General features: G+C 45.4%; 1 protein-coding gene across 1 annotated transcript in view; it reads left to right on the top strand.

Annotated features, from left to right (window-relative positions):
• Positions 1-15,641, top strand: part of NRK (Nik related kinase) — a 489,556-nt gene that overhangs the window by 246,048 nt on the left and 227,867 nt on the right. Inside the window, exons 7-8 of the mRNA XM_082263406.1 lie at positions 5,121-5,251; positions 6,746-6,800. Coding sequence (XP_082119532.1) covers positions 5,121-5,251; positions 6,746-6,800 — 186 coding nt within the window. The remainder of the gene's footprint in view (positions 1-5,120; positions 5,252-6,745; positions 6,801-15,641) is intronic.

The following is a 15,641-nucleotide window of genomic DNA, read 5'->3' as shown; positions in this document are numbered from 1 at the left end:
ACCCTTTGCAGCTATAACAGCTTCAACTTTTCTGGGAAGGCGGTCCCTAAAGTTTAGGAGTGTGTCTTTGGGAAGGTTTGACTAATCTTCAAGAAGGGCATTTTTGAGGTCAGGCACTGATGTTGGACAAGAAGGCCTCGCTCGCAATCTCTGCTCCAATTCATCCCAAAGGTGTTCTATTGGGTTGAGGCCAGGAATCTGTGCAGGCCAATCAAGTTTCTCAGCCATGTCTTTATGGACCTTGCTTTTTGCACTGGTCCAAATCATTTAGTGGAGGGGGAGGGGGGGTTATGGTGTGGGTTTATTTTCAGGGTTTGGGCTTGGCCCCTTAGTTCCAGTAAAGGGAATTCTTAAGGCTTCAACATACCAAGACATTTTGGACAATTTCATGCTCCCAACTTTGTGGAACCATTTGGAGATGGCCCTTTCCGGTTCCAACATGATTGCACACCAGTGCACAAAGCAAGGTCTATAAAGACATGGATAAGGCAGTGTGGGGTGGAGGAAAGTGACTGGCCTGCACAGAGTCCTGACCTCAACCCCATGGAACACCTTCGGGATAAATAAAGCAGAAACTACGAGCCAGGCCTTTTCTCCAAAATCAGTGCCTGACCGCACAACTGCACTTATGGGAGAATGGTCAAACAATCCCATAGACACACACCTAAACCTTGTGGGCAGCCTTCCCAGAAGAGTTGAAGCTGTTATAGCTGCAAAGGATAGGCCAACTCAAAATTGAACCCTAAGGACTAAGACTGGGATGCCATTAAAATTCGTGTGTAAAGACAGGCGTCCCAATACTTTTGGTAATATAGTGTATATAGCCATATGAAAACTTAAACACACCCATAAGAAATGTTGCCTTGTTTAACATACAGGTCCCTCTCAAAAAATTAGCATATTGTGATAAAGTTCATTATTTTCTGTAATGTACTGATAAACATTAGATTTTCATATATTTTAGATTCATTACACACAACTGAAGTACTGCAAGCCTTTTATTGTTTTAATATTGATGATTTTGGCATACAGCTCATGAAAAACCAAAATTCCTATCTCAAAAAATTAGCATATTTCATCCGACCAATAAAAAAAAAGTGTTTTTAATACAAAAAAAGTCAACCTTCAAATAATTATGTTCAGTTATGCACTCAATACTTGGTCGAGAATCCTTTTGCAGAAATGACTGCTTCAATGCGGCGTGGCATGTAGGCAATCAGCCTGTGGCACTGCTGAGGTGTTATGGAGGCCCAGGATGCTTCGATAGCGGCCTTGAGCTCATCCAGAGTGTTGGGTCTTGCGTCTCTCAACTTTCTCTTCACAACATCCCACAGATTCTCTATGGGGTTCAGGTCAGGAGAGTTGGCAGGCCAATTGAGCACGGTAATACCATGGTCAGTAAACCATTTACCAGTGGTTTTGGAACTGTGAGCAGGTGCCAGGTCGTGCTGAAGCATGAAATGCTCCAAAATCTCCTGATAGCTAGCTGCATTGACCCTGCCCTTGATAAAACACAGTGGACCAACACAAGCAGCTGACATGGCACCCCAGACCATCACTGACTGTGGGTACTTGACACTGGACTTCAGGCATTTTGGCATTTCCCTCTCCCCAGTCTTCCTCCAGACTCTGGCACCTTGATTTCCGAATGACACGCAAAATTTGCTTTCATCCGAAAAAGTACTTTGGACCACTGAGCAACAGTCCAGTGCTGCTTCTCTGTAGCCCAGGTCAGGCGCTTCTGCCGCTGTTTCTGGTTCAAAAGTGGCTTGACCTGGGGAATGCGGCACCTGTAGCCCATTTCCTGCACACGCCTGTACACGGTGGCTCTAGATGTTTCTACTCCAGACCCAGTCCACTGCTTCCGCAGGTCCCCCAAGGTCTGGAATCGGTCCTTCTCCACAATCTTCCTCAGGGTCCGGTCACCTCTTCTCGTTGTGCAGCGTTTTCTGCCACACTTTTTCCATCCCACAGACTTTCCACTGAGGTGCCTTGATACAGCACTCTGGGAACAGACTATTCGTTCAGAAATTTCTTTCTGTGTCTTACCCTCTTGCTTGAGGGTGTCAATGATGGCCTTCTGGACAGCAGTCAGGTCGGCAGTCTTACCCATGATTGCGGTTTTGAGTAATGAACCAGGCTGGGAGTTTTTAAAAGCCTCAGGATTCTTTTGCAGGTGTTTAGAGTTAATTCGTTGATTCAGATGATTAGGTTAATAGCTCGTTTAGAGAACCTTTTCATGATATGCTAATTTTTTGAGATAGGAATTTTGGTGTTTCATGAGCTGTATGCCAAAATCATCAATATTAAAACAATAAAAGGCTTGCACTACTTCAGTTGTGTGTAATGAATCTAAAATATATGAAAGTCTAATGTTTATCAGTACATTACAGAAAATAATGAACTTTATCACAATATGCTAATTTTTTGAGAGGGACCTGTACTTGAACAGGTAAACATTAGATCTTGATAAAAGGAATGCCTACAGATAAAGGTGACATGCTTGAATGACACATAGAATTGACTTGGTATATTTATTTTCTTGATTATACCATGACTGCTGAGGTTCATTTGCCTAGGAGGAACCAACTGTTAAATTCTGACACCCTAAAACCTTGCCCTCCTCGTAAAAGAAACCACATTTAAACCATTACATTGTAAAAAGGACAAGGCCAAAGCTTTATTTAATTTTCCAACACAGAACATGTAAACCATTTAACCAGTGCCAGTTACCGTTGTTCTGTGAGCACGCTTAAACATTAACTAGTCAAATTCCAAAGGGGCCTATCCTTACCATAAGTTCTGGACAGACAGAATAATTCCAAATACCAATCAAGGCCATAGCCCAGTACAGCAGCTTTGAATGCTAACAAGGTCAAAAGACTACTGCTAAAGCTGTGACAGACCATTTAAACAGGTAGGAGAGCAAGCAGCTCTTACAGCCACTGTTCTTCAAAAGGCCCCCAATTCACCTCAGGCAGAACTTTTAACTGAGCTCAGGCCCAGCCCCATCACCCCGTGATGTTCAGCCAATCGTATTTTACCAATATGCATGCTGCATGTTACCATGTTTCATTACTTCCTGTCCTGGTGACAACTGACAAATTAGGAGGAGTTTCTTCCATAGCAGACACAGCCCACAATAAAAACTGAGGCACTAGTCCTTGTACTACAACCATACATGCAAAGCTTCTAACACCACACACAGAGATGGCACGAGAAGGACAAACAGAGCAAAAGTCACGTGTCCCTTGCTCCTCCACACCAGTGATTGAGAGCAACTCTGTTCTGCCTCATTCTGCCTGTGTGCGGCGCTCAGAATGAGTCATGTACAGTTGTAGTATACAGCTTAAGTGTGCAGGTGGGTCCTAAATGACTCCACGGCTCACAGGGGCAAAGGGGGAACATATAAAACAGGGAGTTCAGTGGGGGATAATGTCAAAGTAAATGAAAAGGAGAATTTTCTTATTTAAAGGGGTTGTAAAGGTTCAGATTTTTTTAAATAAAAATAACAAACATGTTATACTTACCTGCTCTGTGCAAGGGTTTTGCACAGAGCAACCCCAAACCTCTTCTGGGGCACTCTGTTGGCACTCCTTCCCTTCATCAGGTGCCCCTACTGAGAGCCGCTTTCCATGGGGGCACCTGTGAGGGCTCCCGAGTCCCACTGCTGCGTCCATTCACACAGACAGCGGAACTCGGCCAGGCACCCCGCTCCCATGTCACTGGATTTTATTGACCGCAGCGGGAGCCATGATCGGCATGATCGTCCTCATTGTAAGTCTAATTATATGCGCTATATAGAATAAAGTTGTGATATACTGCACTATGAGAGACATTTGCTTTTACTTTCCCATATGAATTAGATCAATGATTGGTCCTTTTGATATTGGTGGTTGCTGCTATTGAACTCTGCACCTGGTATCCAGGACCAAGAAAGTGATATCCATTGTTCGCTTTGTATGACTATATATTATATATATATATATATATATATATATATATATATATATATATACACACACACACACACAATTGCAGCGCTGTTGATAAAAGTCTTAGCTGGGTAGTACTCACACCCTAATTCAAGGGAAGTCCGCACATAGTCCAAGATACATACGACTGACCAAATAGAGAGTCCACAGAAATAATTCCAGTGTCAACATGTGAATAAAAAAACAACAAAATCCACAATAGTGTGATAATGCGATGAGCAGATATAATAAACAGGGGAACAGGTCACACCAGTGATGGAAGTCCTAGAGTAATACCACGTGCATAGCTCCTTCTTCCCCACATGTAGTGCAGACTGACCAGATTAAAATCCAAAAAGGCATATCCAGTATATCATAATCCCCGTCATCATGGCTCCATCTCAGACACTCCACACGAATATTCACACGTGTATTCAATAGAGGAGACACCAGTATTAACATAAAAGCAAATCCCATTTATTGGTTAAAAAAAATACAAAAACATGGTAACTCACATGCAAACATCACAGCGGCACAACCAGGAATAGCCACCACACCCTGTCACATGCTTTGTATGACTGCCTATAATGGGGGGTCATCCAGTTCTGGTGAGTAGGATTATCTACTCACTTATGGTGGGGATTATAAGAGGATTCACAATTATAAGAATCACATTTGTTTGGAGATACTTGGTGGCTGTACAGTATCTGTGGACATTGCACTTTTATGGGTTTGTACTTTAAATTTTATAGTTTTTTTATAGTTAATTTAAAGTGACACTACACTTGTATAAGCACTTTTTGGCACTTGCATATATATTTTGGGAGCGCGGTCTTTATAGTTGTTTTCAATATTTATAGGCTAAGACTAGCCATACAACGGGCTGCTCCATATTTAGGACAGCAAGTTTTATACAGTTTGCGCAAGTTGGGGAATTATCACAAATTGTTTACATACATTTAAACTGGCTGATATTTAAATCCTTTTATACTTTATCCACAATTTTAAAAAGTTTAGACTTCAAACAAACTGAAAGCCTAAAATACTGTAACAATGTATCTATATCATTAAATGCAATTACATGCTGTATTGGTTATGTAGGAATTGATTGTTGAATGTGCTTCATACTGCCTTTGTTTGTTTTAGTTGATTTTGGAGTGAGTGCCCAGCTGGACAGAACTATAGGAAGAAGAAACACATTTATTGGAACCCCGTACTGGATGGCACCCGAGGTCATAGCATGTGATGAGAATCCAGACTCAACATATGACTATCGAGTGAGTTTTTTTTTTTTTTTTCATTAAGCAAGTTCTACAAAGGAAGCACATGGGCCTCATGTAAAAAAATGTGTCATTAGTCATCTTCTGATAAACACGGGGCTCACCAGACTTTCCTAAGGGAAGTATGCTGACTGTGTAAAAATCACTTCCTAATAGGTTGCTGGGGACGAGTTGTTGTTGAAATGCTTCCTATACCCCCAGGGAGTTGGGATTTCCAGCTGTAAATACAGAAGAGTATTGTGCTGCTTTTTGTCACATTCTTTTGCACTAAAATTTTAGTAATGTGTAAGCCACCCTTGCACTACAGCCATGGGATGGGGTTCACTTATGTGAAAAAAAATGTTATCAAAATTATTATTGCAGCTGACTATGCATCACTGTAAAGACTTGCCTCCTGAAAATAAGTGACGCTCAGTATATACTGTATGTATAAAACACAAATGTATGAGTTCACCAACACAGCAAAGCAAAAGAAAGTATAGTGGGATCAACTCAAAGTACACAAATTTCAAAGATTTAAAGAAGAACTCTAGTTTCCCCAGGATAAAAACTATGCAATACCCTGTATTTTTTTTTATTTTTTTTTTAATCTACATCAACTTTGTGCTGCATAATTCCCTGTCGATACAGTAGAAAATGTATTTGCAAAAAAAAAAAAAATGTACATAAATAATATTTTTCCAGTCTTTTGAAGTGTAAGAAGACTGGGGGGTTGAATAACAAACTGGAGAGTGCAACATTTGGTGCAGCTCTGTATAGAAACTGCTTCAAGGTTTTTTTTTTCTATCAAAGCTTAACTGACCAAGCTAACCTTAGAAGATGATTGGCTACCATGTACAGCTGTACTAGATTTTGCAGTCACCAGTTTTAGTAAATCAACCCCAATAACTTTTCCTCAGCCTTTTGCAGTAAAAATTGTGAACAGCACGAGGAAGCAGCAAGGGCATTATTATCCAGCGCAAAATAGGAGGGGGAAACAGAGGAACATATACCAAGTGCATAATAATCAGCAATATTATAGGGCTGTGGCAGCACAATGTGACAGTAAAGAACTTGTATTAGGTCCGTTTGAGTATATGCATTGACAATCAGAAGCTTTTCCCAAACATCAAAAAAGCTTTAGGGTGGCCTGTTTCACTATTACTATCCCAGCAAGAAAAACCAAAGTCCCATCAGGTAAGCAAGGTTTTCTGTATGTATATTGTTTTACAATTTCAATGTGTTTTGAAGTAGAACATAAGCATGCTTGTGTGTCCTTCCCTCATCTGCCCCACGCCACCATGTTAAAAAAAAAAAAAAAAGAAGAAAAGTGTGCGCACATGCGTAGCCAGTTTCTTCCCGACATTTGGGAGGGAATGGAGGAAGACAGTACAAGCGCTTTACAAGCACAGAAACTGCCACTGCCATTTTCCCACTTTTAAACCAAAGACATCCTTTAGTGTGTGATTATATGAATATTCTAACCTAGGTTATGTTTTTCTGATTCCACAGAGTGATCTTTGGTCTTTGGGAATTACAGCCATTGAGATGGCAGAAGGGTCACCACGTAAGTGAAAAGAAAAAAACTTCACAATTTTTTTGTTTACATACATACATTTTAAATAGGGTTGAGCGGACACCTAGATGTCCGTGTTCGACGGGTTCGGCCGAACTTTAAAAAAAAGTCCGGGTCCGTGTCCCGGACTTTTACCGAACTTTTCCCGGACACCGAACCCCATTGAAGTCAATGGGGACCCGAACTTTAAGGCACTAAAATGGCTCTAAAACACCAAAGGAAAGGGCTAGAGTGCTGCAAATGGCAGCAAAACGTAATTAAGAGCATGGCAAGTGCTCTGCAAACGAATGTGGATAGGGAAATAACTTAAAACAACAAAAAAAAACAGAAAAATAAAACAATGTTCTTCTTCATCTCTGAAGGACGAGGCCCATATGGAGTAGGAGGGAGGTTGAGGTGGTGGTGGATGTGGCGGTGACATAGGCATGCGCACAGGGTGTGCCGTGTGTGCCTGGGCACACCCTAATCACCTAGGGCACATAGCATTGCCAGTGAGGAGATGGGAAAGATCTCCCTCGGACCTGCTCTGCTCTATTTCTCTTTGCCTACAGGTACATGGCCCCGATACATTACTCTCCCTGCTGGCAAACGCATGCATGTGTATTTCAACTTTGGGGTGCACACCTTAATGCAATAGGCTGCGCACACCTATGGGTGGTGTAGGTGGAAGCGGCGGTGGAGGAGGACCAGGGCCGAATTAAGAGCATCATGGGCTTGGTGCTGAGGATTTTGAAGGGCCTTAAGGGCCGTGCCTTGCCATGCACCCAGAGTAGGAAGGGTGCAGCCATGCATGCCTAATTCAACATGGGATGCTGTCTCTGAAGCCCATAAACACATCCATGCATCGGCAACTGTCCCTCCTTGTCCGGCCTTCGCGCTGTGTGGGGAGGTTCTGAGGGTGCTGCCTGGGGAAGCGAGCATAGAAGCCAGACTTCTGTGTTTACAAGTGACAGAAGAGCGGTAACAGTGAATATGGCCAACCCGGGGCCTATATAAAAGGTAGGGGCCTGGAGCTGCAGCTCCAATAGCCCCTACGTTAATCTGGCCCTGAGGAGGAGGACGAGGTAGCCAACACTGCTTCTTTTCACAAATTTTAAATGAGGGTACACCCCAAAAGAGTGAGAAAGAGCAAAAATGGAACAATGGGTGGGTAAGGTCGGTATCCATTGCTATTCTGCACAAGGTACGGAAAAGTCCCGTGGGATCCATGCCTGGTTCATTTTAATGAACGTGAGCTTGTCCACATTGTCTCTGGACAGGCGGCTGCGCTTGTCTGTTATAACGCCCCCAGCCGTGCTAAATACCCGTTCAGATAATACACTGGCTGCAGGGCACGCCAGCACCTCCAAGGCGTAAAGGGCAAGCTCAGGCCATGTGCCCAATTTGGAGACCCAGAAGTTGAAGGGGGCAGACCCCTCATTCACTACATGTAGGCGTGTGCACACATACTGCTCCACCATGTTGGTAAAATGCTGCCTCCTGCTAAGACGTTCCATCTGAGCTGCTGGTGCTGCTGTTTGTTGTGGCGTGCTGACAAAGCTTTTCCACATTTCGGCCATGCTAACCCTGCCTTCTGAGGTGCTGGCGGTGCCCTGGTTGCGTTGGCGACCTCCTCCTCCTCCTCCTCTGCCTTGTGCTTCCACTGTGGCCCCGCTGTCAGATGGGAATGCCAGCAGCATGGCGTCTACCAGCGTGCGCTTGTACTCGCGCATCTTGCGATCGCGCTCCAGTGAGTGAATTAAGGACGGTACGTTGTCCTTGTAACAGGGATCCAGCAGCGTGGCCACCCAGTAATCAGCACAAGTTAGAATGTGGGCAACTCGGCGGTCGTTGTGGAGACACTGCAGCATGTAATCGCTCATGTGTGCCAGGCTGCCCAGAGGCAACGAAAGGCTGTCCTCTGTGGGAGGTGTATCGTCCGTGTCCTCTGTATCCCCCCAGCCACGCACCAGTGATGGCCATGAGCTGGCCTGGGTGCCACCCTGCTGTGAACATGGTTCCATCTCCTCCTCCAGCTCCTCCTCCTCCTCATCCTCCTCATCCTCCAGAACTGTGCCCCTGCTGGACAATTGTGTCCCTGGCGTTTGTGTGTGCAGGAACCCACCCTCGGAGCCCCTTGCGAATGACTGCCCTGAAAGCCTTGGAAATGTTACCTCTTCATCCTCCTCCTCCTCCTCATCCTGTGCCACATCCTCTTCCATCATCGCCCGAATAGTTTTTTCAAGGAGGCATAGAAGTGGGATAGTTAAGCTGAGAACGGCGTCATTGCCACTGGCCATGTTGGTGGAGTACTCAAAACAGCGCAACAAGGCACACAGGTCTCGCATGGAGGCCCAGTTATTGGTGGTGAAGTGGTGCTGTTCCGCAGAGCGACTCACGCGTGCGTGCTGCAGCTGAAACTCCACTATGGCCTGCTGCTGCTCGCACAGTCTTTCCAGCATGTGCAAGGTGGAGTTCCACCTTGTGGGCACGTCACATATGAGGCGGTGAGCGGGAAGGCCGAAGTTACGCTGCAGCGCTGCCAGGCGAGCAGCAGCAGGGTGAGAACGCCGAAAGTGCGCACAAACGGCCCGCACTTTCTGCAGCAGCTCTGACATATCGGGGTAGTTTTTAAGGAACCTCTGCACCACCAAATTCAGCACATGCGCCAGGCAAGGGATGTGCGTCAAACCGGCTAGGCCCAGAGCTGCTATGAGATTTCTCCCGTTATCGCACACCACCAGGCCGGGCTTGAGGCTCGCTGGCAGCAACCACTCATTTGTCTGCTGTTCCATGCTCCTCCACAACTCCTGCGCGGTGTGTGGTTTGTCCCCCAAACAGGCAAGTTGTAAAACTGCCTGCTGTCGTTTACCCCTGGCCGTGCTGAAGTTGGTGGTGAAGGTGTTACGCTGTCCGGATGAGGAGGCGGTAGAGGATGAGGAAGCGGAGTAGGAGGAGTTAGGAACAGGAGGCAAACTGAAGCGCCCTGCAATCCTCGGTGGTGGAAGGACATGCGCCAAATTGCTATCCGCCTCAGGCCCATCCGCCACTGCATTTACCCAGTGTGCCATTAGGGAGATATAACGCCCCTGACCGTGCTTACTGGTCCACGTATCGGTAGTTAGGTGGACCTTGGCACAGATGGCGTTGCGCAGTGCACACCTGATTTTTTCCCCCACTTGGTTGTGCAGGGAAGGGATGGCTTGCCTGGAAAAGTAGTGGCGGCTGGGCACGACGTACTGTGGGACAGCCACCGACATAAGGTTTTTAAAACTGTGCATCTCCACCAGACGGAATTACAGCATTTCAAAGGCCAATAATTTTGAAATGCTGGCATTCAGGGCCAGGGATCGCGGGTGGGTAGGGGGGTACTTCCTCTTCCTCTCAAGTGTTTGGGAGATGGAAAGCTGAACGCTTCCACAGGACATTGTGGAGATGGTTGTTGGTGACCCAGGTGGTGGTGTTGCTGACAGATCGTCTGTTTGCGGGGTGGCAGGTGCCGGTATCACTACAGATGTGGCTGGAGCGGCCGAGACTGCAGCAGAAGAGGAAGCAGGATGAGCCAGAGACGTTTCTTGGTTTTGAAGGTGTGTACTCCACTGCAGCTCGTGCTTTGCACTTAGATGCCTGATCATGCAGGTTGTGCTCAGGTTGAGAAGGTTTATGCCTCGCTTCAAGCTCTGATTGCACAGGGTGCAAACCACTCGTTTTCTGTCATCGGCACATTTTCTAAAGAACTTCCACGCTAGAGAACTCCTTTGAGCTGACTTTGGTGCGCTCGTTCCCTTGCTGCGTTGGGCAGTAGCGGGCGTAGTGTCTAGTGCACGGCCGCTCCGCTTCTGCACCCTGCTCCCTCTTCTGCTGTGCTGGTGGCTCTGTGCGACCACCGCCTCTTCCTCCAAACTACTCAGGTCACCTGCATGACGTTCATTCCATGTGGGGTCGAGGACCTCATCGTCCTCCACATCATCTTCCACCCAGTCTTCACCCCTGCCCTCCTTGTCGGTCTCCACAATGCTGAACGCCGCAGCAGTTGGCACCTGCGTTTCGTCATCATCGGAGACGTGCTGCGATGATCCTTGCATGTACTCATCTTGAGAAATAAGTGGTTGGGCATCGCTGCACTCAATCTCTTCCACTTCTGGGGCAGGGCTAGGTGGATGGCCCTGGGAAACCCTGCTGACAGAGTCATCAAAAAGAAGAAGAGACTGCTGTATGGCTTGGGGCTCAGACTGCTTGCCTGATTTGCAAGGGGGTGAGGTGAAAGACGGTTGGACATCGGCTGCAGGTGCCAACTGTGACCTTTCTGCAGTAGACTGGGTGGGAGACAATGTGAAGGAACTGGAGGCACTGTCAGCAGCAAACCAATCTACTATCGCCTCCACTTGTTCTGGCCTCATCACTTCTAGGGGCGTATGATGCCCTACCAAATACTGATGCAGGTTCTGTCGCCTACTCACACTTGAGGAAGGTGTTTCACTTGTGCGTGTAGCTGGCACAGATCGACCACGTCCTCTCCTTGCAACAGGAGCTCTACCAGCAGCACCACGACCCAGGCCACGGCCCTTATTTGACGGTCTCCTCATATTTCTGTAATTTAAGATCTTGCCCTAGAAAGGTTTTTATTGAATAGCGGAATAGGAAATATGATCCAAAAAAGTGTATGTATCTCGCACGTACAAAACCACACTAGGCCCCAATTACTATTGTTTCTACCCCTAAAAGGATGGATGAGGAGTAGGAGGAGTATGGAACAGACAGCACCCTCAAATCTTCAGAAGTATGAGATGAACCTCAAAAACTTGGAAAGGTGGATCTCACACGTACCGACACAGACTATCCCGCAATTCAATTGATCCTCAAAGGATATTATTGAATAGCGGAATAGGAAATATGATCAAAAAAAGTGTATGTATCTCGCACGTACACCACCACACTAGGCCCCAATTACTATTGTTTGTACCCCTAAAAGGATGGTTGAGCAGTAGGAGGAGGAGTATGGAACAGGCAGCACCCTCAAATCTTCAGAAGTATGAGATGAACCCCAAAAACTTGGAAAGGTGGATCTCACACGTACCGACACAGACTATCACGCAATTTAATTGATCCCCAAAGGTTTTAATTGAATAGCGGAATAGAAAATATGATCAAAAAGAAAGTGTATGTATCTCACACGTACACCACCACACTAGGCCCCAATTACTATTGTTTGTACCCCTAAAAGGATGGTTGAGGAGTAGGAGGAGGAGTATGGAACAGGCAGCACCCTCAAATCTTCAGAAGTATGAGATGAACCCCAAAAACTTGGAAAGGTGGATCTCACACGTACCGACACAGACTATCACGCAATTTAATTGATCCCCAAAGGTTTTAATTGAATAGCGGAATAGAAAATATGATCAAAAAGAAAGTGTATGTATCTCACACGTACACCACCACACTAGGCCCCAATTTCTATTGTTTGTACCCCTAAAAGGATGGTTGAGGAGTAGGAGGAGGAGTATGGAACAGGCAGCACCCTCAAATCTTCAGAAGTATGAGATGAACCTCAAAAACTTGGAAAGGTGGATCTCACACGTACCGACACAGACTATCCCGCAATTCAATTGATCCTCAAAGGTTATTATTGAATAGCGGAATAGGAAATATGATCAAAAAAAGTGTATGTATCTCGCACGTACACCACCACACTAGGCCCCAATTACTATTGTTTGTACCCCTAAAAGGATGGTTGAGCAGTAGGAGGAGGAGTATGGAACAGGCAGCACCCTCAAATCTTCAGAAGTATGAGATGAACCCCAAAAACTTGGAAAGGTGGATCTCACACGTACCGACACAGACTATCACGCAATTTAATTGATCCCCAAAGGTTTTAATTGAATAGCGGAATAGAAAATATGATCAAAAAGAAAGTGTATGTATCTCACACGTACACCACCACTCTAGGCCCCAATTACTATTGTTTGTACCCCTAAAAGGATGGTTGAGGAGTAGGAGGAGGAGTATGGAACAGGCAGCACCCTCAAATCTTCAGAAGTATGAGATGAACCCCAAAAACTTGGAAAGGTGGATCTCACACGTACCGACACAGACTATCACGCAATTTAATTGATCCCCAAAGGTTTTAATTGAATAGCGGAATAGAAAATATGATCAAAAAGAAAGTGTATGTATCTCACACGTACACCACCACACTAGGCCCCAATTACTATTGTTTGTACCCCTAAAAGGATGGTTGAGGAGTAGGAGGAGGAGTATGGAACAGGCAGCACCCTCAAATCTTCAGAAGTATGAGATGAACCCCAAAAACTTGGAAAGGTGGATCTCACACGTACCGACACAGACTATCACGCAATTTAATTGATCCCCAAAGGTTTTAATTGAATAGCGGAATAGAAAATATGATCAAAAAGAAAGTGTATGTATCTCACACGTACACCACCACACTAGGCCCCAATTACTATTGTTTGTACCCCTAAAAGGATGGTTGAGGAGTAGGAGGAGGAGTATGGAACAGGCAGCACCCTCAAATCTTCAGAAGTATGAGATGAACCCCAAAAACTTGGAAAGGTGGATCTCACACGTACCGACACAGACTATCACGCAATTTAATTGATCCCCAAAGGTTTTAATTGAATAGCGGAATAGAAAATATGATCAAAAAGAAAGTGTATGTATCTCACACGTACACCACCACACTAGGCCCCAATTACTATTGTTTGTACCCCTAAAAGGATGGTTGAGGAGTAGGAGGAGGAGTATGGAACAGGCAGCACCCTCAAATCTTCAGAAGTATGAGATGAACCCCAAAAACTTGGAAAGGTGGATCTCACACGTACCGACACAGACTATCACGCAATTTAATTGATCCCCAAAGGATTTAATTGAATAGCGGAATAGAAAATATGATCAAAAAGAAAGTGTATGTATCTCACACGTACACCACCACACTAGGCCCCAATTACTATTGTTTGTACCCCTAAAAGGATGGTTGAGCAGTAGGAGGAGGAGTATGGAACAGGCAGCACCCTCAAATCTTCAGAAGTATGAGATGAACCCCAAAAACTTGGAAAGGTGGATCTCACACGTACCGACACAGACTATCACGCAATTTAATTGATCCCCAAAGGTTTTAATTGAATAGCAGAATAGAAAATATGATCAAAAAGAAAGTGTATGTATCTCACACGTACACCACCACACTAGGCCCCAATTACTATTGTTTGTACCCCTAAAAGGATGGTTGAGCAGTAGGAGGAGGAGTATGGAACAGGCAGCACCCTCAAATCTTCAGAAGTATGAGATTGTGTTCAATGTACCCCACAAAGATTGTGTTCACTGCACCCCACAAAGATTGTGTTCACTGCACCTCAAAAAGGATTTTGTTCACTGCACCCCACAAAGATTGTGTTCACTGTACCCCCCAAATATTGTGTTCACTGCACCCCACAAAGGATTTTGTTCACTGCACCCCAAAAAGATTGTGTTCACTGTACCCCCCAAAGATTGTGTTCACTGCACCCCACAAAGGATTTTGTTCACTGCACCCCAAAAAGATTGTGTTCACTGTACCCCCCAAAGATTGTGTTCACTGCACCCCACAAAGATTGTGTTCACTGTACCCCCCAAATATTGTGTTCACTGCACCCCACAAAGGATTTTGTTCACTGCACCCCAAAAAGATTGTGTTCACTGTACCCCCCAAAGATTGTGTTCACTGCACCCCACAAAGATTCTGTTCACTGTACACCACAAAGATTGTGTTCACTGCACCCCACAAAGGATTTTGTTCACTGCACCCCAAAAAGATTGTGTTCACTGCACCCCAAAAAGGATGTTGTTCACTGCACCCCAAAAAGGATGTTGTTCACTGCACCCCAAAAAGGATTTTGTTCACTGCACCCCAAAAAGATTGTGTTCACTGCACCCCAAAAAGGATGTTGTTCACTGCACCCCAAAAAGGATTTTGTTCACTCCACCCCAAAAAGATTGTGTTCACTGCACCCCACAAAGATTGTGTTCACTGCACCCCAAAAAGGATTTTGTTCACTGCACCCCAAAAAGATTGTGTTCACTGCACCCCACAAAGATTGTGTTCACTGCACCCCAAAAAGGATGTTGTTCACTGCACCCCAAAAAGATTGTGTTCACTGCACCCCACAAAGATTGTGTTCACTGCACCCCATAAAGGATTTTGTTCACTGCACCCCAAAAAGATTGTGTTCACTGCACCCCAAAAAGGATGTTGTTCACTGCACCCCAAAAAGATTTTGTTCACTGCACCCCAAAAAGATTTTGTTCACTGCACCCCAAAAAGATTGTGTTCACTGCAGCCCAAAAAGATTGTGTTCACTGCAGCTCACACACAGAAAAATGGATGTGGATCACTGACACCTGCCTATCTCCTATCCCACACCACACAGCAATATCGATTGTAGTTTGTAGAACACAGTTTCCCTAAAATTCAGCAGCAGCCTCTCCCCAACAGGATTGAGAAGAGATCGTAGATCGGGACTAAGTGCAGACCCCACACAGCAATATCGATTGTAGTTTGTAGAACACTCTGACCCTAAAATTCAGCAGCAGCCTCTCCCTAACAGGATTGAGAAGAGATCGTAGATCAGGATTGAGTGCAGACCCCACCCCCCACACAGCAATATCGATTGTAGTTTGTAGAAGACACTGACCCTATAATTCAGCAGACTCTATCCCTAAAATGCCTACAACTCGCCCTGCCTAAACACTCCGACCTGTCCCTCAATTCTATCCAGACACAAATGGTTTTTTCCTGCCTGTCTTTCCCTAATCAGCAGCCAGCACGTTGATGTGTGCTCTGTCCCTGATCTAAGCAGC

Source organism: Pelophylax lessonae (assembly GCF_965119305.1).
Source record: "Pelophylax lessonae genome assembly, chromosome: 7".
Taxonomy (NCBI): domain Eukaryota; kingdom Metazoa; phylum Chordata; class Amphibia; order Anura; family Ranidae; genus Pelophylax; species Pelophylax lessonae.
This window is presented reverse-complemented; position numbering and strand designations above follow the sequence as displayed.